Source organism: Scomber japonicus, chromosome 15 (genome assembly GCF_027409825.1).
Source record: "Scomber japonicus isolate fScoJap1 chromosome 15, fScoJap1.pri, whole genome shotgun sequence".
Taxonomy (NCBI): Eukaryota; Metazoa; Chordata; class Actinopteri; order Scombriformes; family Scombridae; genus Scomber; species Scomber japonicus.
The window spans coordinates 19,141,207-19,154,162 of NC_070592.1; the positions used below are offsets into that span (position 1 = coordinate 19,141,207).

Below are 12,956 nucleotides of genomic sequence, written 5' to 3' on the forward strand. Positions count from 1 at the left end.
TATTGTTCTGATTCACCGGCTTTCTTACTGTCAGTGCTCCCTCTCTTCATTCACTCTCTACCTCGCCCGACCACAGCTAACACAACAGCGTCCTGTAGCCAACCTCTGTAGCCGCTTACTGATGGAGCAACTCTGTCCCCCCATTCAGTATCCGGACCTTTTATACAGAACAGTGAGGAGGAATAAAGTAGCAGCATTCCTGCCATGAACAGACTCTCTGAGAGCGGAGGAGAGCAACGCGATGACAGCAAACAGCAGCAAAGGCTAACGTTAGCTGCTCCTCTCTGTCTCAGCGGGGTGGAGCTGAACCCTCCGTGTGCAGCAGACCCATATTTGAAAATTGACTCGTGGGCTGCCCATGTCCACTCTGTGTGTTTGTTGTGATAATATTGTAGGGTAGCACATTGTATATAATTATTATACCTTTGTAATTCTCATCGGATCTGCATATCTGAAAATATATGAGATCTGATCTCATATATGGTCTTTTGGCAGCCAAATTTATCGGAAATCCATCCCTGCAAGACTAGAAAAGCATTTTATACATGCATAAGTATACACATACTATATATGTATATATATGTGTATATGTATGTATGAATGCAGTTCATTTATCATTTAGTCAACCAACTTGTATAAGTAACAATCAATAAGCAGCAGAACTATTTCAGGTTGATTGTTAGAAATAAGTATGTCAGTGTTTATATCAGCAGAGTTCTATTTAAAACTTTGAGAAAATGTTGAAGACTTGTGCCAAGGCAGCGGCATAACTAAGCACAACATCTACACTTCTTATTATATTAATATATTATGTTACTGAAACATCAACACTCATTTACACAACATTAAAAATGTAATGCACGGCTCTGGGGCAAGTGTTTAAAACTGTCTCAAGTGCTGCTGATGTGGTCAGAGTGAAAATTTTGGTGACTGCAAATAAGATTGGCACGAAATTACTGCCCATGATGACTGAGTAATGAAATAGCCAGAGGAGGGTTTAGTCAAAGCCCAACACCATCTGTGTGTCTGCCTTTCAGATCCAGTGATGATAGTGAAGATGATTGAGCCTGTGAGGGCAACGCTCCCACCAATTAATCATCTCAGCGTTATGACAGCCATTTTCATCATAGTACAGTCGTTCTGCTATTTGCTAACAGCATAATGTTCATCATCACACCACTAACTGTACCTACAGCTAAATTCTCATATGGTTCAAATGTTATGTGCAGGACAAGAACACCACATTGAATCTGTTACCTGAAGTAGAAGAAGATTGCCAGAGAGATGAGCAGGGAGGCTATAGATAAAGCATGACCCACAATTGCCATGTAAAACAGGATGTACGCTGACTGTAAAAAAAAAACACAGACAGGATAGAGATAACGTGTAGCATTACTACTTGGGAAAATCAGAATTATCCAGTACAGGAAATCAGAATCAAGGATCCAAAAGGCACAAAATTGCAAACTGTGACAAAAGTTCATGATTCATTTTCATGGTACCAAATTCATTTTGCACACAAAATTCAGCTTATATCATTTAGCACTTAATAAAGTGACATCAAGGTTACATTTTGTTCTTAAGCATATCTCATGGGAATTAGAAACAGTTTGAAATGTTTGCAGCCTGAGTCTTCTACTATTTGTTTAGTTGTGTTACATTTCAGCTTAATTTTAGAATCACTGGTGATTGGCCAGCTCCAGTTTAAAACCACTTATTTGGAAGAAAAATGGAAAATTTGACTAAGTGCCCATTATAACTGTCCACTGAATTGTGACACTATGTTTTTACATAACACTGGTGAGTAAAGCAGGTCAAAGTTGAAACACAAAGTAGCTCAGCAATGGTTCCTTATAATGAACAATTTCTGTATTTGCATTAATGTTTCCCCTTTGTTTCAATCGAAATGTTAGATCCTTGTGTGGTTCCTCTTTGGCCATATGCCAACACAATCTAGTAGATAAAATGTTATGTTAGTATGAAAATGAGACCTAGAATAAAAAGATACATTAGTCTGCAGAAAAGACACCAAACCACATCTTGCTTTTAGGAGTGCATATATTTTTCATGCAAGATAAATGATATGGATGAAATACATATTTAAATACATTAATAAATAGATTTACACTATAACAACCAAATGATGAATAAATGAATGAAGGATGACACTGATATTTAACTGGTGATAACAGTAAGGTGGGGTAATGAACATTTAGAATAAAAAACACAGAAATGTTGTAGAATCTTCGGATGAAACTACACTGTACTAAAGTTGTCATCAACCCAGCTGCAGGAAACCGGGGAAGGTTTATTTAGCATTATTTTTCTTTGGGATCATTCTGGCTGCTGCTGAGGCTGTTTGTTCTCAGAGGTTTCCTGAAGCTGGGAGGCTGGGGCCACTGAGATCAGGTTTCTGTGGCAACAGATGGGGTGGCTAATCTCTGGCTTGGTTCTGATCGATCAGCAGACTTTCTCTCACTCTTGCCAGGACAGCTGTTCCAACTGCCTAGTGCAATGACTGGATGTAGCAAGCTGGGATTTCTTGCAGTTGTTTGCAGAATTTGTGTTCACACTTACAAGTATTTGCAGTTGTTCCAGGTGGAAAGACAGACTAGAGTTGTTTTCTGATTTATTTGACTGTTTGCTGGCTTAATATTGAAAGGGGGGGGGGGGGGGGGGGGGGTAAAAAAATTGAGCTAGCAAAAAATCACAAAGGGCAAGAATGTCTTTAAAAATTTGATCTTCTGCTAAATCTGGACTGATGAAAAGTTTGCATACTTTCATGTAATTAATCAATTACTTTCATCAAAATGGACCATTAAAAAATGGTTATTCTATAAAACATGATCAAAATCAGAAATTCTGTTCAATTCACAAAAGTTCAGATGTGCAATCCTTGGCCACTGATGATTTGTTATACCTGCATTACAGCTACAAAAACACAAAGTTAATTGTTTGATTACTGTGAAGCAAAAATAAAATATGAAAGATGTCAAATAGCACATATGCCATTAAATCTCTTTTAGCCCATGACTGTGTTGCTGATGTCCCAACTGGAAAAATATTAGAATGAGTTCTCTGGTATCCAGGTCAGCTTTTTAGGTGTGAAACATTGTTACCGGTTTAGTATTCCAGATCAGTGCTGTTGGTGAAAAGAAGGTTGTTAAAGGAAATGAAATGAAAAATAAAATTTGAAAAATGTAATCTTGTGTCCCTGTGTTCATTAATCTCATGTTATATGCCAAATACATGTCAAAAAATGTATATCTATTTATTTATATCAAAATCTCTTTCTGTAAAATGGCACAATCAAATGTGATTTTGGGCAAGTAGCTAGTCACACCGGTCATATAAAAACACACTCTACCATTTGTGAGTCATAGTAGCTAACAGAACAATAAAGAAATATAGAAAGATGTGTGTGTTTGGCTATCAGTGGGAAAAAACTTTCTCATCTCCAAAACAATGTGGCTGAGGTCTAATTTATTAATCTCCCATCCTCATCCTCCTCCTGATCTAACGGCAGGTTTGGGTGTGTATGGAGCCAACAGTCATCTGTAGCTCCATTTTTCTCTGCAGCTCAGGGTAATGCTAAACCCTAAACCCCACCCACTTTTCAGCAACCAATCAAATGCAAAGAATTTAATTGAAATCAGTCTTGTATAGGGGTGGGGAAATTTCTCGATTATGAGATGCGGACGACTCTGCATCGATTAACAAAAGTCAAAAAATGATTATTTAAACAGACAGTCTTATAGCGCGCACACGCACAAGTCTATCTGTAGTTCGTCTTAAAAAAAGAAGCGACTGAAGCATTTTTTGATTGAATGACAAAATAATTACCTCTGTGAGACGATCGTGAAGTTTACTGTGACCTTTCACGCCGTCACCCAGCTAACACTAACATAAGCAGAACAGTGCAGCTAACGAGAGCAGCTGAACAAAGCACACTGCAGCATGAAACAACGTAAACTCTGAGATGAAGAAAATAACTCAGTCTGTGTCTTTTCCCGGAGCGAACAGTGCAGCCAAGAGGCTGCTCTCCACTGCTGGAGATATGAATCATATCTGAACGATTAATTGCATTTGTGATAATATCGCGATATGATAAAACACGATTTTCTAACTGCAACGTGCGTGATTACAAGGTGGTCACGTGACGCAAATGTAAGAGAGTGGAGAACTCGGCTGCATCAACTTTTGATGGTGTTGTGCAGAGCATGCCGTGCTACCATTGCTACTTCACGAGGTAACACTACAAACTTGTTCCAACACTTAAAAAAATACCACAAAACCATGTACGACAGTTTTATGGCCAAAATGCCGAGCACCAGTGTGCTAGACAAGCCAAATACCTCAAGACACGGATCACTGACCGAAATGTTTGAAAGTGTCACTCCATATGAACGTAATTCAAAACGGCACGGGGAAATCACTCGGCCAATAACCGAGTTCATAGCCAAAGACATGATGCCTCTCAGCACGGTGACCAAGCTTGGGTTCATGGCACTGATAAACAGTAGGCTACAGTATACCCTCCCGTACATACTTCAGTCAGACTGCCATACTGTACAAAAAGTGCAAAGAGAAAGTCACCGCGGAGCTTAAAACAGTGGAGTTTTTTGCTACCACTATTGATATGTGGACAAGCCGCACAGCTGAGCCTTACCAGAGTCTTACAGTCCATTTTATTGATGAAGATTTCAACCTCAGAGCTTGCTGCTTACAAACTACCTACTTCCCAGATGACCACACAGGAAAATATTGCAGCCGGCCTGAGAGAGGGGCTTGCCAGCTGGGATCTCCACGAGGAGAAACACGTCTGCATCACGACGGACAACGCATCAAATATGGTGCTGGCTGCACAGCTTAATGAATGGACTAGGCTCCAGTGTTATTTATAACTTTATTAACTTTGATTTTGCACAATATTTTCAAAGTAGTAGAGGCAAATTCTATGTTTCAGTTGTGTGAAATGTTACTGACTTGGGAGCAGTAACATACATATAATTTTAAATTATTTTTTATTATTATAATTATTTTTAAGACTGTAAATTTTGCACACAGTGTTTACAAAGTGCATGCCTTTATTTAAATTACTTAAATGCACAGTGGCAAAGCCACACATTTTTCTGTAATGAGCAGTTAAATAAAACTGTCATTTATTTCAAGTCATACATCTTTTAATTTAATTCTAACAAATAGGCTCAGCCTATGGGAAACAGCATTTTACACTAAATGTATCTAATATTTACACTAATATTGTGTTGGTCATATTTCAATCATTCATTATCTTTTGTTGGGAAAAAAAGAGGATAAAATAAAATATCACATATTAAATCACAATTGCAATATTCGGGGGGAAAAATCGCAATTAGATTATTTTCCCAAATTGTTCAGCCCTAGATATAATAACAACAGCTGCACTCCACTCTGTTTGTTACTCTCATACAGACAGGTGAGCTTCACCCCTACTAGGTCTATACTGTTGACTTATTTTGGTGTACTTATTTTAATGTGAAGACATTAATGTGTATGTTGAATGTTTATTAATTCTTAGTACTTTTCTAAATAAAAAAAATAGTTCATATTTATCTGACTTCTTGCATCAATTGATGAAAAATTAACTGTGCTGTAAGAAAGAAAAATGAGGATGTGATGCATCTCGATGCATCACATCCTTGATTTGTAGCGCTCTGAATCTGATTTTAATCAAATGCTGAGAGATCCCCACCCCTAGTCTTGTAACTGTACAGCTCAAATATTCAATTTTCCTGGGAAATAACCCACAGTACAGAAGCTGAAGACACTCTAACTTCCGTTTCACTGGGTTTTTAATATGAGATAGTTTGTTAGTAGTAGTTGTAACTAAACTGTATCTCATGAGTGATAGAGGGCTTGGAATAATTAGATGTCTTGCTAACTTCGAAATCTTGTAATCTCTGACCAAACTATGGTTTCAAACTATTATAAACTAGTGTGTAATATAACAACTCATACACTGCATTAAATGCCAGCTTTGTCTTTATACTTTAATCTGATTCAGTTCAAGAAAATATCTAACTGTATGCATACTAACAATATATTTAAAAAAGAAATCCTATTGGGTTTAGTACAATATTTATGCATAGTTGGGTCAAGACTGTTTCAGCATGTTTTTACATTTGCTCCTATCTGCCCACTCTCCAAGAACTCCTGGCAACAAAAGAAAAAATAATGCTGACCCATCACACTGTGGTCACCATGCAGTAAAACGATGATTGCAGGCTACTTTATCTTAATATATTACCTTTAACTTTGCTGGAGTATTTTCGTTGCAGACTGTATAGTTGGACCAAGTCCTATTGGTATCTGGGTGGCGAAACCACTGCCCATCCTCCCCACAGTACTTGGTAGCCTTTTCTGAAAGTAACAATTAAGTAATAAATACACATTCTCCAACAATGTCTGAAAAACCATACTGTGGTGTTTTGCTTCAGTTTGCCTCAGTGAAATTCATCCTCACAGGCATCACTGTTGAATATCACTACTCACCTGTGGGATCGAAGTCAGGAAAGTAATCAGGGCAGTTTTGGGAGGTGTAGGTTCCTGCTGGAGTATCATCCCAGCACAGCCACCCATCGAAGTTACGGCTGCAGTACGGACCTGTCACGCCAACAAAGCCACAAAGAGAGTTAAGCTTTTTCAGAGGAGAGGCCCAATTACAGAAGCACACAATGAGTCTCAGAAGATATTATCACTACCTGACTTGTTATAAGGTGGATCTCGTTTAATTTTCTCGAAGCATTTGAATTGGTTGTCGATGATTTTCTTTGTCGCGATATTCTTCTCCTCTTGGTTTGTCAAAGGATTCACTGTGGCCTCATTGGTAAGTTCTGCCTCAGTGTCCCCTGAGAGCTGGGCGGCTGCCTTCTTTTGAGTGAAATCACATATGTGCACACACATACAAACACACATACATACACAGTGTTGTGAATAATCAGGATTGTGCAATGAGATGAAAGGCTATGGAATAGGCACAACGGATAGTACATATTTGGGTTCTCAAGGGTGTAGGTTTGGTTTCTGAAGGGAGTATGACACAATGAAGTAATGGATTCCTCAGTCCAAAAAAAATATATAGAGAAACAAACCCAGTTGAATCCTATTCCCTGCATTTTTAGATATGCATCCACTTAAAAGTCTTACTGTGTTGAGTCTTACACTGATGGTATTCTAACAAAAGACTTGATTATTATTTCACTAAAGCCATTTAAGATCACATTAGGCTTCTTTCACAGAGACGAGATTCTTGATGATAGATAATAATGTATTTGTATCTGTTATCTTTGATCAGTGTTCAACTCGGGGGGCGGGGGTGGGGGGGGGGGGGTGGGGGGGGACAAACAGGTTTGTGTAGCTATCCTTGTTAGGACATTCCATTGACTTCCATTCACTTTAGACAGCCTAACCCAAACCCTAACCTCAATTCACACCTTACCCCTAACCTTAACCTTGACCTCAGCAATGATGTTTTGCTTCATTATGACCACTGGTCCCGACAAGGTCAGTATTTATACAGGAAACAATCCCCGAGAGATTTTTAAAAATGCACTCACGCACACACACATACACCTCCATCCCCAAGTCAAAATGACATCCTTGATCCTATGTGTAGCTAACCTTGTGATTTAATTAGGCTATGAAACTATAACTGATATGTGGTCTGAGAAAAGGAAGCTACATTTGTATTATTTTGTCATAAAGTTTCAAGAATCTTTATGCATGATCTTTACAATAAATCTATGATACATTACCCTCAATTTATCCTTAGTGTTGAAAACACAGAGTGTATAATTAGTCCAAGTCTGGTTGGTTTCTGGATGCTGAAACCATTGTCCATCCTCTCCACAATACTTTGTTGCCTTTTCTAAAAAGAACAATTATGTGTTAAAGATACAGTACAGTATGTCACACCTTAATCCAATGAGATTTTAGTAAATAATAAACTATTTTGGTCCATTTTTTACTTCAACTTATTGAAACAACAGAGGATCAAACATAAGTTCATCATGAGAAGTTAACAAGACATCAGCAGAGCAAAAGCTCACTGCTCACCTGTGGGGTCCAGGTCAGAAAAAAAATCAGGGCAGTTTTGGGTGGCATAGGTTCCTGCTGCAGTATCGTCCCAGCACAACCAGCCATCCCAGTTACGACTGCAGTACTGCCCTGCAGCGCCAACAAAGCCACAAAAACATGATAAAAATCATTTACAGGCCTTTGTGCAACATAGAACCAATCAACAATCACATGGATACACAATAAAACTATTTGTTGGCAGATGGGAGTGTCACACCGTGAGTTTCAGGTGAGAGTATCAATACCTGATTTGTCAAAAGGTGGGTCTCGGTTTATTTTCTGGAGGCATTCAGACTCACTCTCAAGCTTTTGTTTCGCTTTCTGTGAAAAAAAAACCCAACATATTTCAGCATCAAAAAATTATGGACAGATCAACTGAAGATGAATCAAAAGTGTAGCTCAACTCATGATCAACACTGATGAACAAATATCTTTTTGTAGTCAGCGCTCTCACTCAGACTCCCATGTTTGGGGAAATTAATAGTTCCTTAGAAATGGTGCTCAACAAGGACCATTCCATGGTTGTTTCCAATCACATGTCCAATCAAACAACTGCTTGAGGCAAATTATTCTCTTGTGGGAAGCAGTGGAGTACTTGTGATGTAAAAAGAGGAAACTGTGTAGACAGACCAACTGGTTGGGTGCTAGTGCTTCAACGAAGACATCCCTGCTCCCCATCCACCAACATTGTCAGTCTAGCCAAAGAGGTCAAGTTAGGAGCACTGCTGTTCTCTCAAGGGGTAGATGATTGTTTCCATTTGCACCACCTGCTACCTTATGTAACTTACTTTAGCAAACTGTATATTCAAGTCAGAATAATATGGTGGAAATTTGAATCCCAAAAATACTTTGTACTTAATGCTACAAAAGATATGCATTTGTCCTCATGAACACCCATTATGTGTCTGTGAAGTGCACTTTTGAGTACAAAATTTTACTTGACCATCTTTTGTTGAGAATACATTACCGCTACCGCACATATGGATGACCGCTTCAGAACACTAAACTAGTCCATTATGGAGTATGAGTAATGGAGTATAAGTAGTGGAAACTACATTTTATATTTGTGAAGAAGCCATCTGTCTGGAACTTGCAGAACCAACCGTATCAGTAAGCTTAGTTACAAGGAACTTGTATGCATAATCTGTACAATAAATACACATAGGATAATTTACATCAACAATAAATTACCTTGGACTCTTCGGTGGGGAAACAGAGTGTGTAGTTAGTCCAAATCTGGTTGCTCTCCGGGTGGTGAAACCACTTTCCATCCTTTCCACAGTGTTTAGTTGCCTTTTCTAAGAAGAAACATTTTAACTTTAAATACATTAATGCATTCTTAATGAGAGGGTAACAAAATATCAGCTTAGAAATAATGCTCACCTGTAGGGTCAAAGTCAGCAAAATAAGAGGGGCAGTTTTGGGTGGCACTGGTTTCTGCCGGAGTATCGTCCCAGCACAGCCAGCCATCCCAGATACGACTGCAGTATGGCCCTATCACATCAAAAGATGTTTACAGGCCTCTTGTTCATAAGTTTGTCAAAAATGAAACATCACAGGTTTGAGTATACACTATCAGTACCTGATTGATCATAAGGTGGATCTTGGTTCATTTTCTTTAAGCATTTATTTTTGCTCTGATGGATAAGATATTCAGTAAGAGTCGTTATTTCTGAGTCAGCCACTGTGGTCGACTCTTCTGCAGCATCCCTTAAAAAATGGGAGAGTTCTCTCTGTTAAAAAAAAAGAAAGAATTGCTAAGTTACGAAATAGTTACAAAATTTCCTTCTATCAGTTTCAGGGAAACAACTAATCAATAAATACCTCCAATATGTCCTTTGAAGATTGACAAGTAGACCCAGTCTGGACCCAATTACCCCGTTCGTCACAATATTTGGTCACTTTTTCTGTCAAATAAAAGACACAAAACAAAACCAAGTAACTTAATGGCATCTCAACATCAGTATAACTTATGACAGAGTATCCTGATAGTTTCATATTCACATCAAATTACTTAAACAAACAGACAGACTAAAAACCATAAACTGCTCTGAGATTCATGTTGAGTAAGGAATCTCATCTTTGGCTCCTTGTTTTTCAGCAGTCGTATACTGGCATCATCCAAACACATAAATTGGACCCTGAATCTTGGCATTAACCGAACAATGAAGATTAATTTAACTTGGCACACATCATCAAACGTTATGTCAAAAAGAAAATCCCTACTTTTGAGCAATGTTCTGGCAAATTCTCAAATGTCAGACTTAAAACCACATGTACTGTCGATCCATGACTGGGCTAAGAATGAGATCACATTGTTCCTGACAACATAGCACGACTGCCTAGTCTTCTCCGACAGCTCATCAACTGTTCAGCAACCACGTCCAACTGTACGTCTCCCCCAAAGCCTCATATCAGCAGCATCGGCTTTCAAATAAGGAGCCATAAGGGGACTCTTAACTTCACGGGCATATTGGGAAGATCCTGAGCCTCTTCTAATAAAAACACCTTCTCTGTTCTCTCATTCATATCCTCTCTCCCTATCCATCTCTCAGATTTCAACTTTCCTGTCTTTTTTGTAATCCCTGTTTTCTTTGCTGCTCTTTTTCTCTATATATATACACTCAATTCTTCTTTCTGTCCTCTCCTTCACCTCCCCTTTCTCCATAATATTGCATCTCCTAAATCAAAGATGACTCGATTCTGGATCTCTTCAACTAGGCACTATTAAGCTTTTCATTCCTCACAGTGTGTTAACTACACATACGGTAGTATCTGTTTATACCACATCCAAATATTAAGTGCACTTACATAATCAATTTCCACTGTCAATTTTTATATAAATAAAAGTCTGTTTTCATTCTGTCTGATTGATAAAACACAACAGGCTAATGATTTAACCTGCTTCCAGTTTGTAAATATTTTATATCAGCCGTCCTTTACAGTTGCTCTTATGTAAGTCTTTCTCCACAGTAGCATATTTTTTGTGATTAACAAAAAGTCAACATTAGTGACTTTGCAAAGGTGTACTTATAGGCATGACACCATAAGCTAAATTCTTATGTTAGCTTGCTGACATACTTCTAACAATAATAAGCAATAAAAATAAATAAATAATAATAATAATAAGCATCTTACTATGACATGTTAGCATGATAACATTTACTAAGTAGCACTGAACCCAAGCTGAAGCTAATGGGGAAGTCACTACTTTCACAGGTCCTTGGCCATAAAACACAGCATTGAATACAGTCACCTACTGTAATGGTGGTGCAAGATGAAAAGTTAAGGGGTCAATAAAGTTATACAATATATCCCAGGAAGGACATGAACATTTCAGGGCAATCCATCCAATACATGTTGAGATATTCACTCAAAACCAAAAATGCAAACCTAATGGTGGCATGAAAGGACAATTCAGGGGATCACCAAAATACATGTCTCTAAAAAATGTGGTGCCAATCCATCAAGTAGATATTAAGATACTTCACAGAATAAGTGAAAACTTTGACCTGTTGGTGGCACTGGAAGGAAAATCAGGAGATCAAAGTCATTTGGATTTATCCTTAGGGGGCTATGAATGTCTTTAAAAAATACCTATTTAATAGTTGTTAAGATATTTCAGTCAGAAAAAACATTGACCAATAACAAAAGCAGAAGAACTGTGAGTATGAACCTCTAGAGCCACAGGCCAACAAGCAAAAACAAATTAAAGCTCATATGTCACAGTGCTGTCTACACTGTCTGATTTCTGGTCAGAGACACCATAGATCAAGAAACTGACCATTTATAGCAAATGGTTATATAGTTAGATTTGGCGGAAAAGGCTCTGCTCTTTGAGGGAGAAGAAAGAATCCGAAGAATCTGAGCAGTGTGGAGGACTATGCTGGAAGAAATAATCGCCCTCTCAATAAATATATATGAACATTAAATCTTAGTTCCAAACAATTCCAAAAATATAGCACACAAGGAGGCTTTTGGGTTGATGGAGGGAGCTGCTTGTATAAGCAAACAGCGTTGGCATCAGGGTGTAAGAGTGATAGCCACAGAACTTGTGAATGAGACAGTGATTGGATTTTTTCTGTGTTGTCTACTGATCTGTAATTGAAAAGTCATGCAGAAAACAGTTCCCACCTCTCTCAATTGAGCAAGCTTGCTGTTGTGTACTGGTGTGAGAAGTTCACAGCTCTCTTACCAGTGGGGTCGAAGCCAAAGTGATCTGGACAGTTTTGTGTTACAGATGTCCCCGGTGGTGTCTCTTCCCAGCACAGCAAGCCATCCCACATATGTCTGCAGAATGTACCTTGAGGAAGGAAAAACAGTGTAATGACTATTCCAGGTAATTGCCAGGATGCATTTTCTGAGCTTTCAACTGTAAATAATGTAATCTAAGTGTATCTAACATAATTTCTCTACAGCCTTTGATTTTTTATTAAAACCCCACAGCTACAACTCCATAAGCCTTTTGAGGTCGCTTGCACTTGAACCACCCCTACCAACACTACCATTCCTTTTACCAAGAGCAATAACAGTGTTGTGATCCTAATCCCCTGTTTTACAACATCATCGCCATCAGGTATCAAATTTGAGCTTCTCACCAGTTCTGTTTTGTTGGTGGTCTTTGTTGGACATCTCAAGACATTTGTATTGACCTTGGCTCACCACCTGGCCCCATTGCTCTACTAGGCTCTGTCCAGGCCTGAGTGATGGGTCTGGAATTGGCTCAGCACCCGCCACCACCCTGCACTGCAGAGACAACACGACACAAGTAGTGTGAGAATGGAAGAAGAAAGAAAACATGCTTTATAGTGGATTATAGGTTGGAATATAGATAGGAG

At 38.5% G+C, this 12,956-nt stretch overlaps 1 protein-coding gene across 1 annotated transcript in view; it reads right to left on the minus strand.

Annotated features, from left to right (window-relative positions):
- Positions 1-12,751, minus strand: part of calcr (calcitonin receptor) — a 33,686-nt gene extending 20,935 nt beyond the window's left edge. The window contains 13 exon segments of the mRNA XM_053334761.1: positions 1,258-1,349; positions 6,290-6,402; positions 6,535-6,645; positions 6,744-6,909; positions 7,797-7,909; positions 8,098-8,208; positions 8,364-8,439; positions 9,310-9,416; positions 9,502-9,612; positions 9,701-9,828; positions 9,929-10,025; positions 12,314-12,421; positions 12,717-12,751. Coding sequence (XP_053190736.1) covers positions 1,258-1,349; positions 6,290-6,402; positions 6,535-6,645; positions 6,744-6,909; positions 7,797-7,909; positions 8,098-8,208; positions 8,364-8,439; positions 9,310-9,416; positions 9,502-9,612; positions 9,701-9,828; positions 9,929-10,025; positions 12,314-12,421; positions 12,717-12,750 — 1,367 coding nt within the window. The 5' untranslated portion in view covers position 12,751.
- Positions 12,752-12,956: the final 205 nt, after the last annotated feature.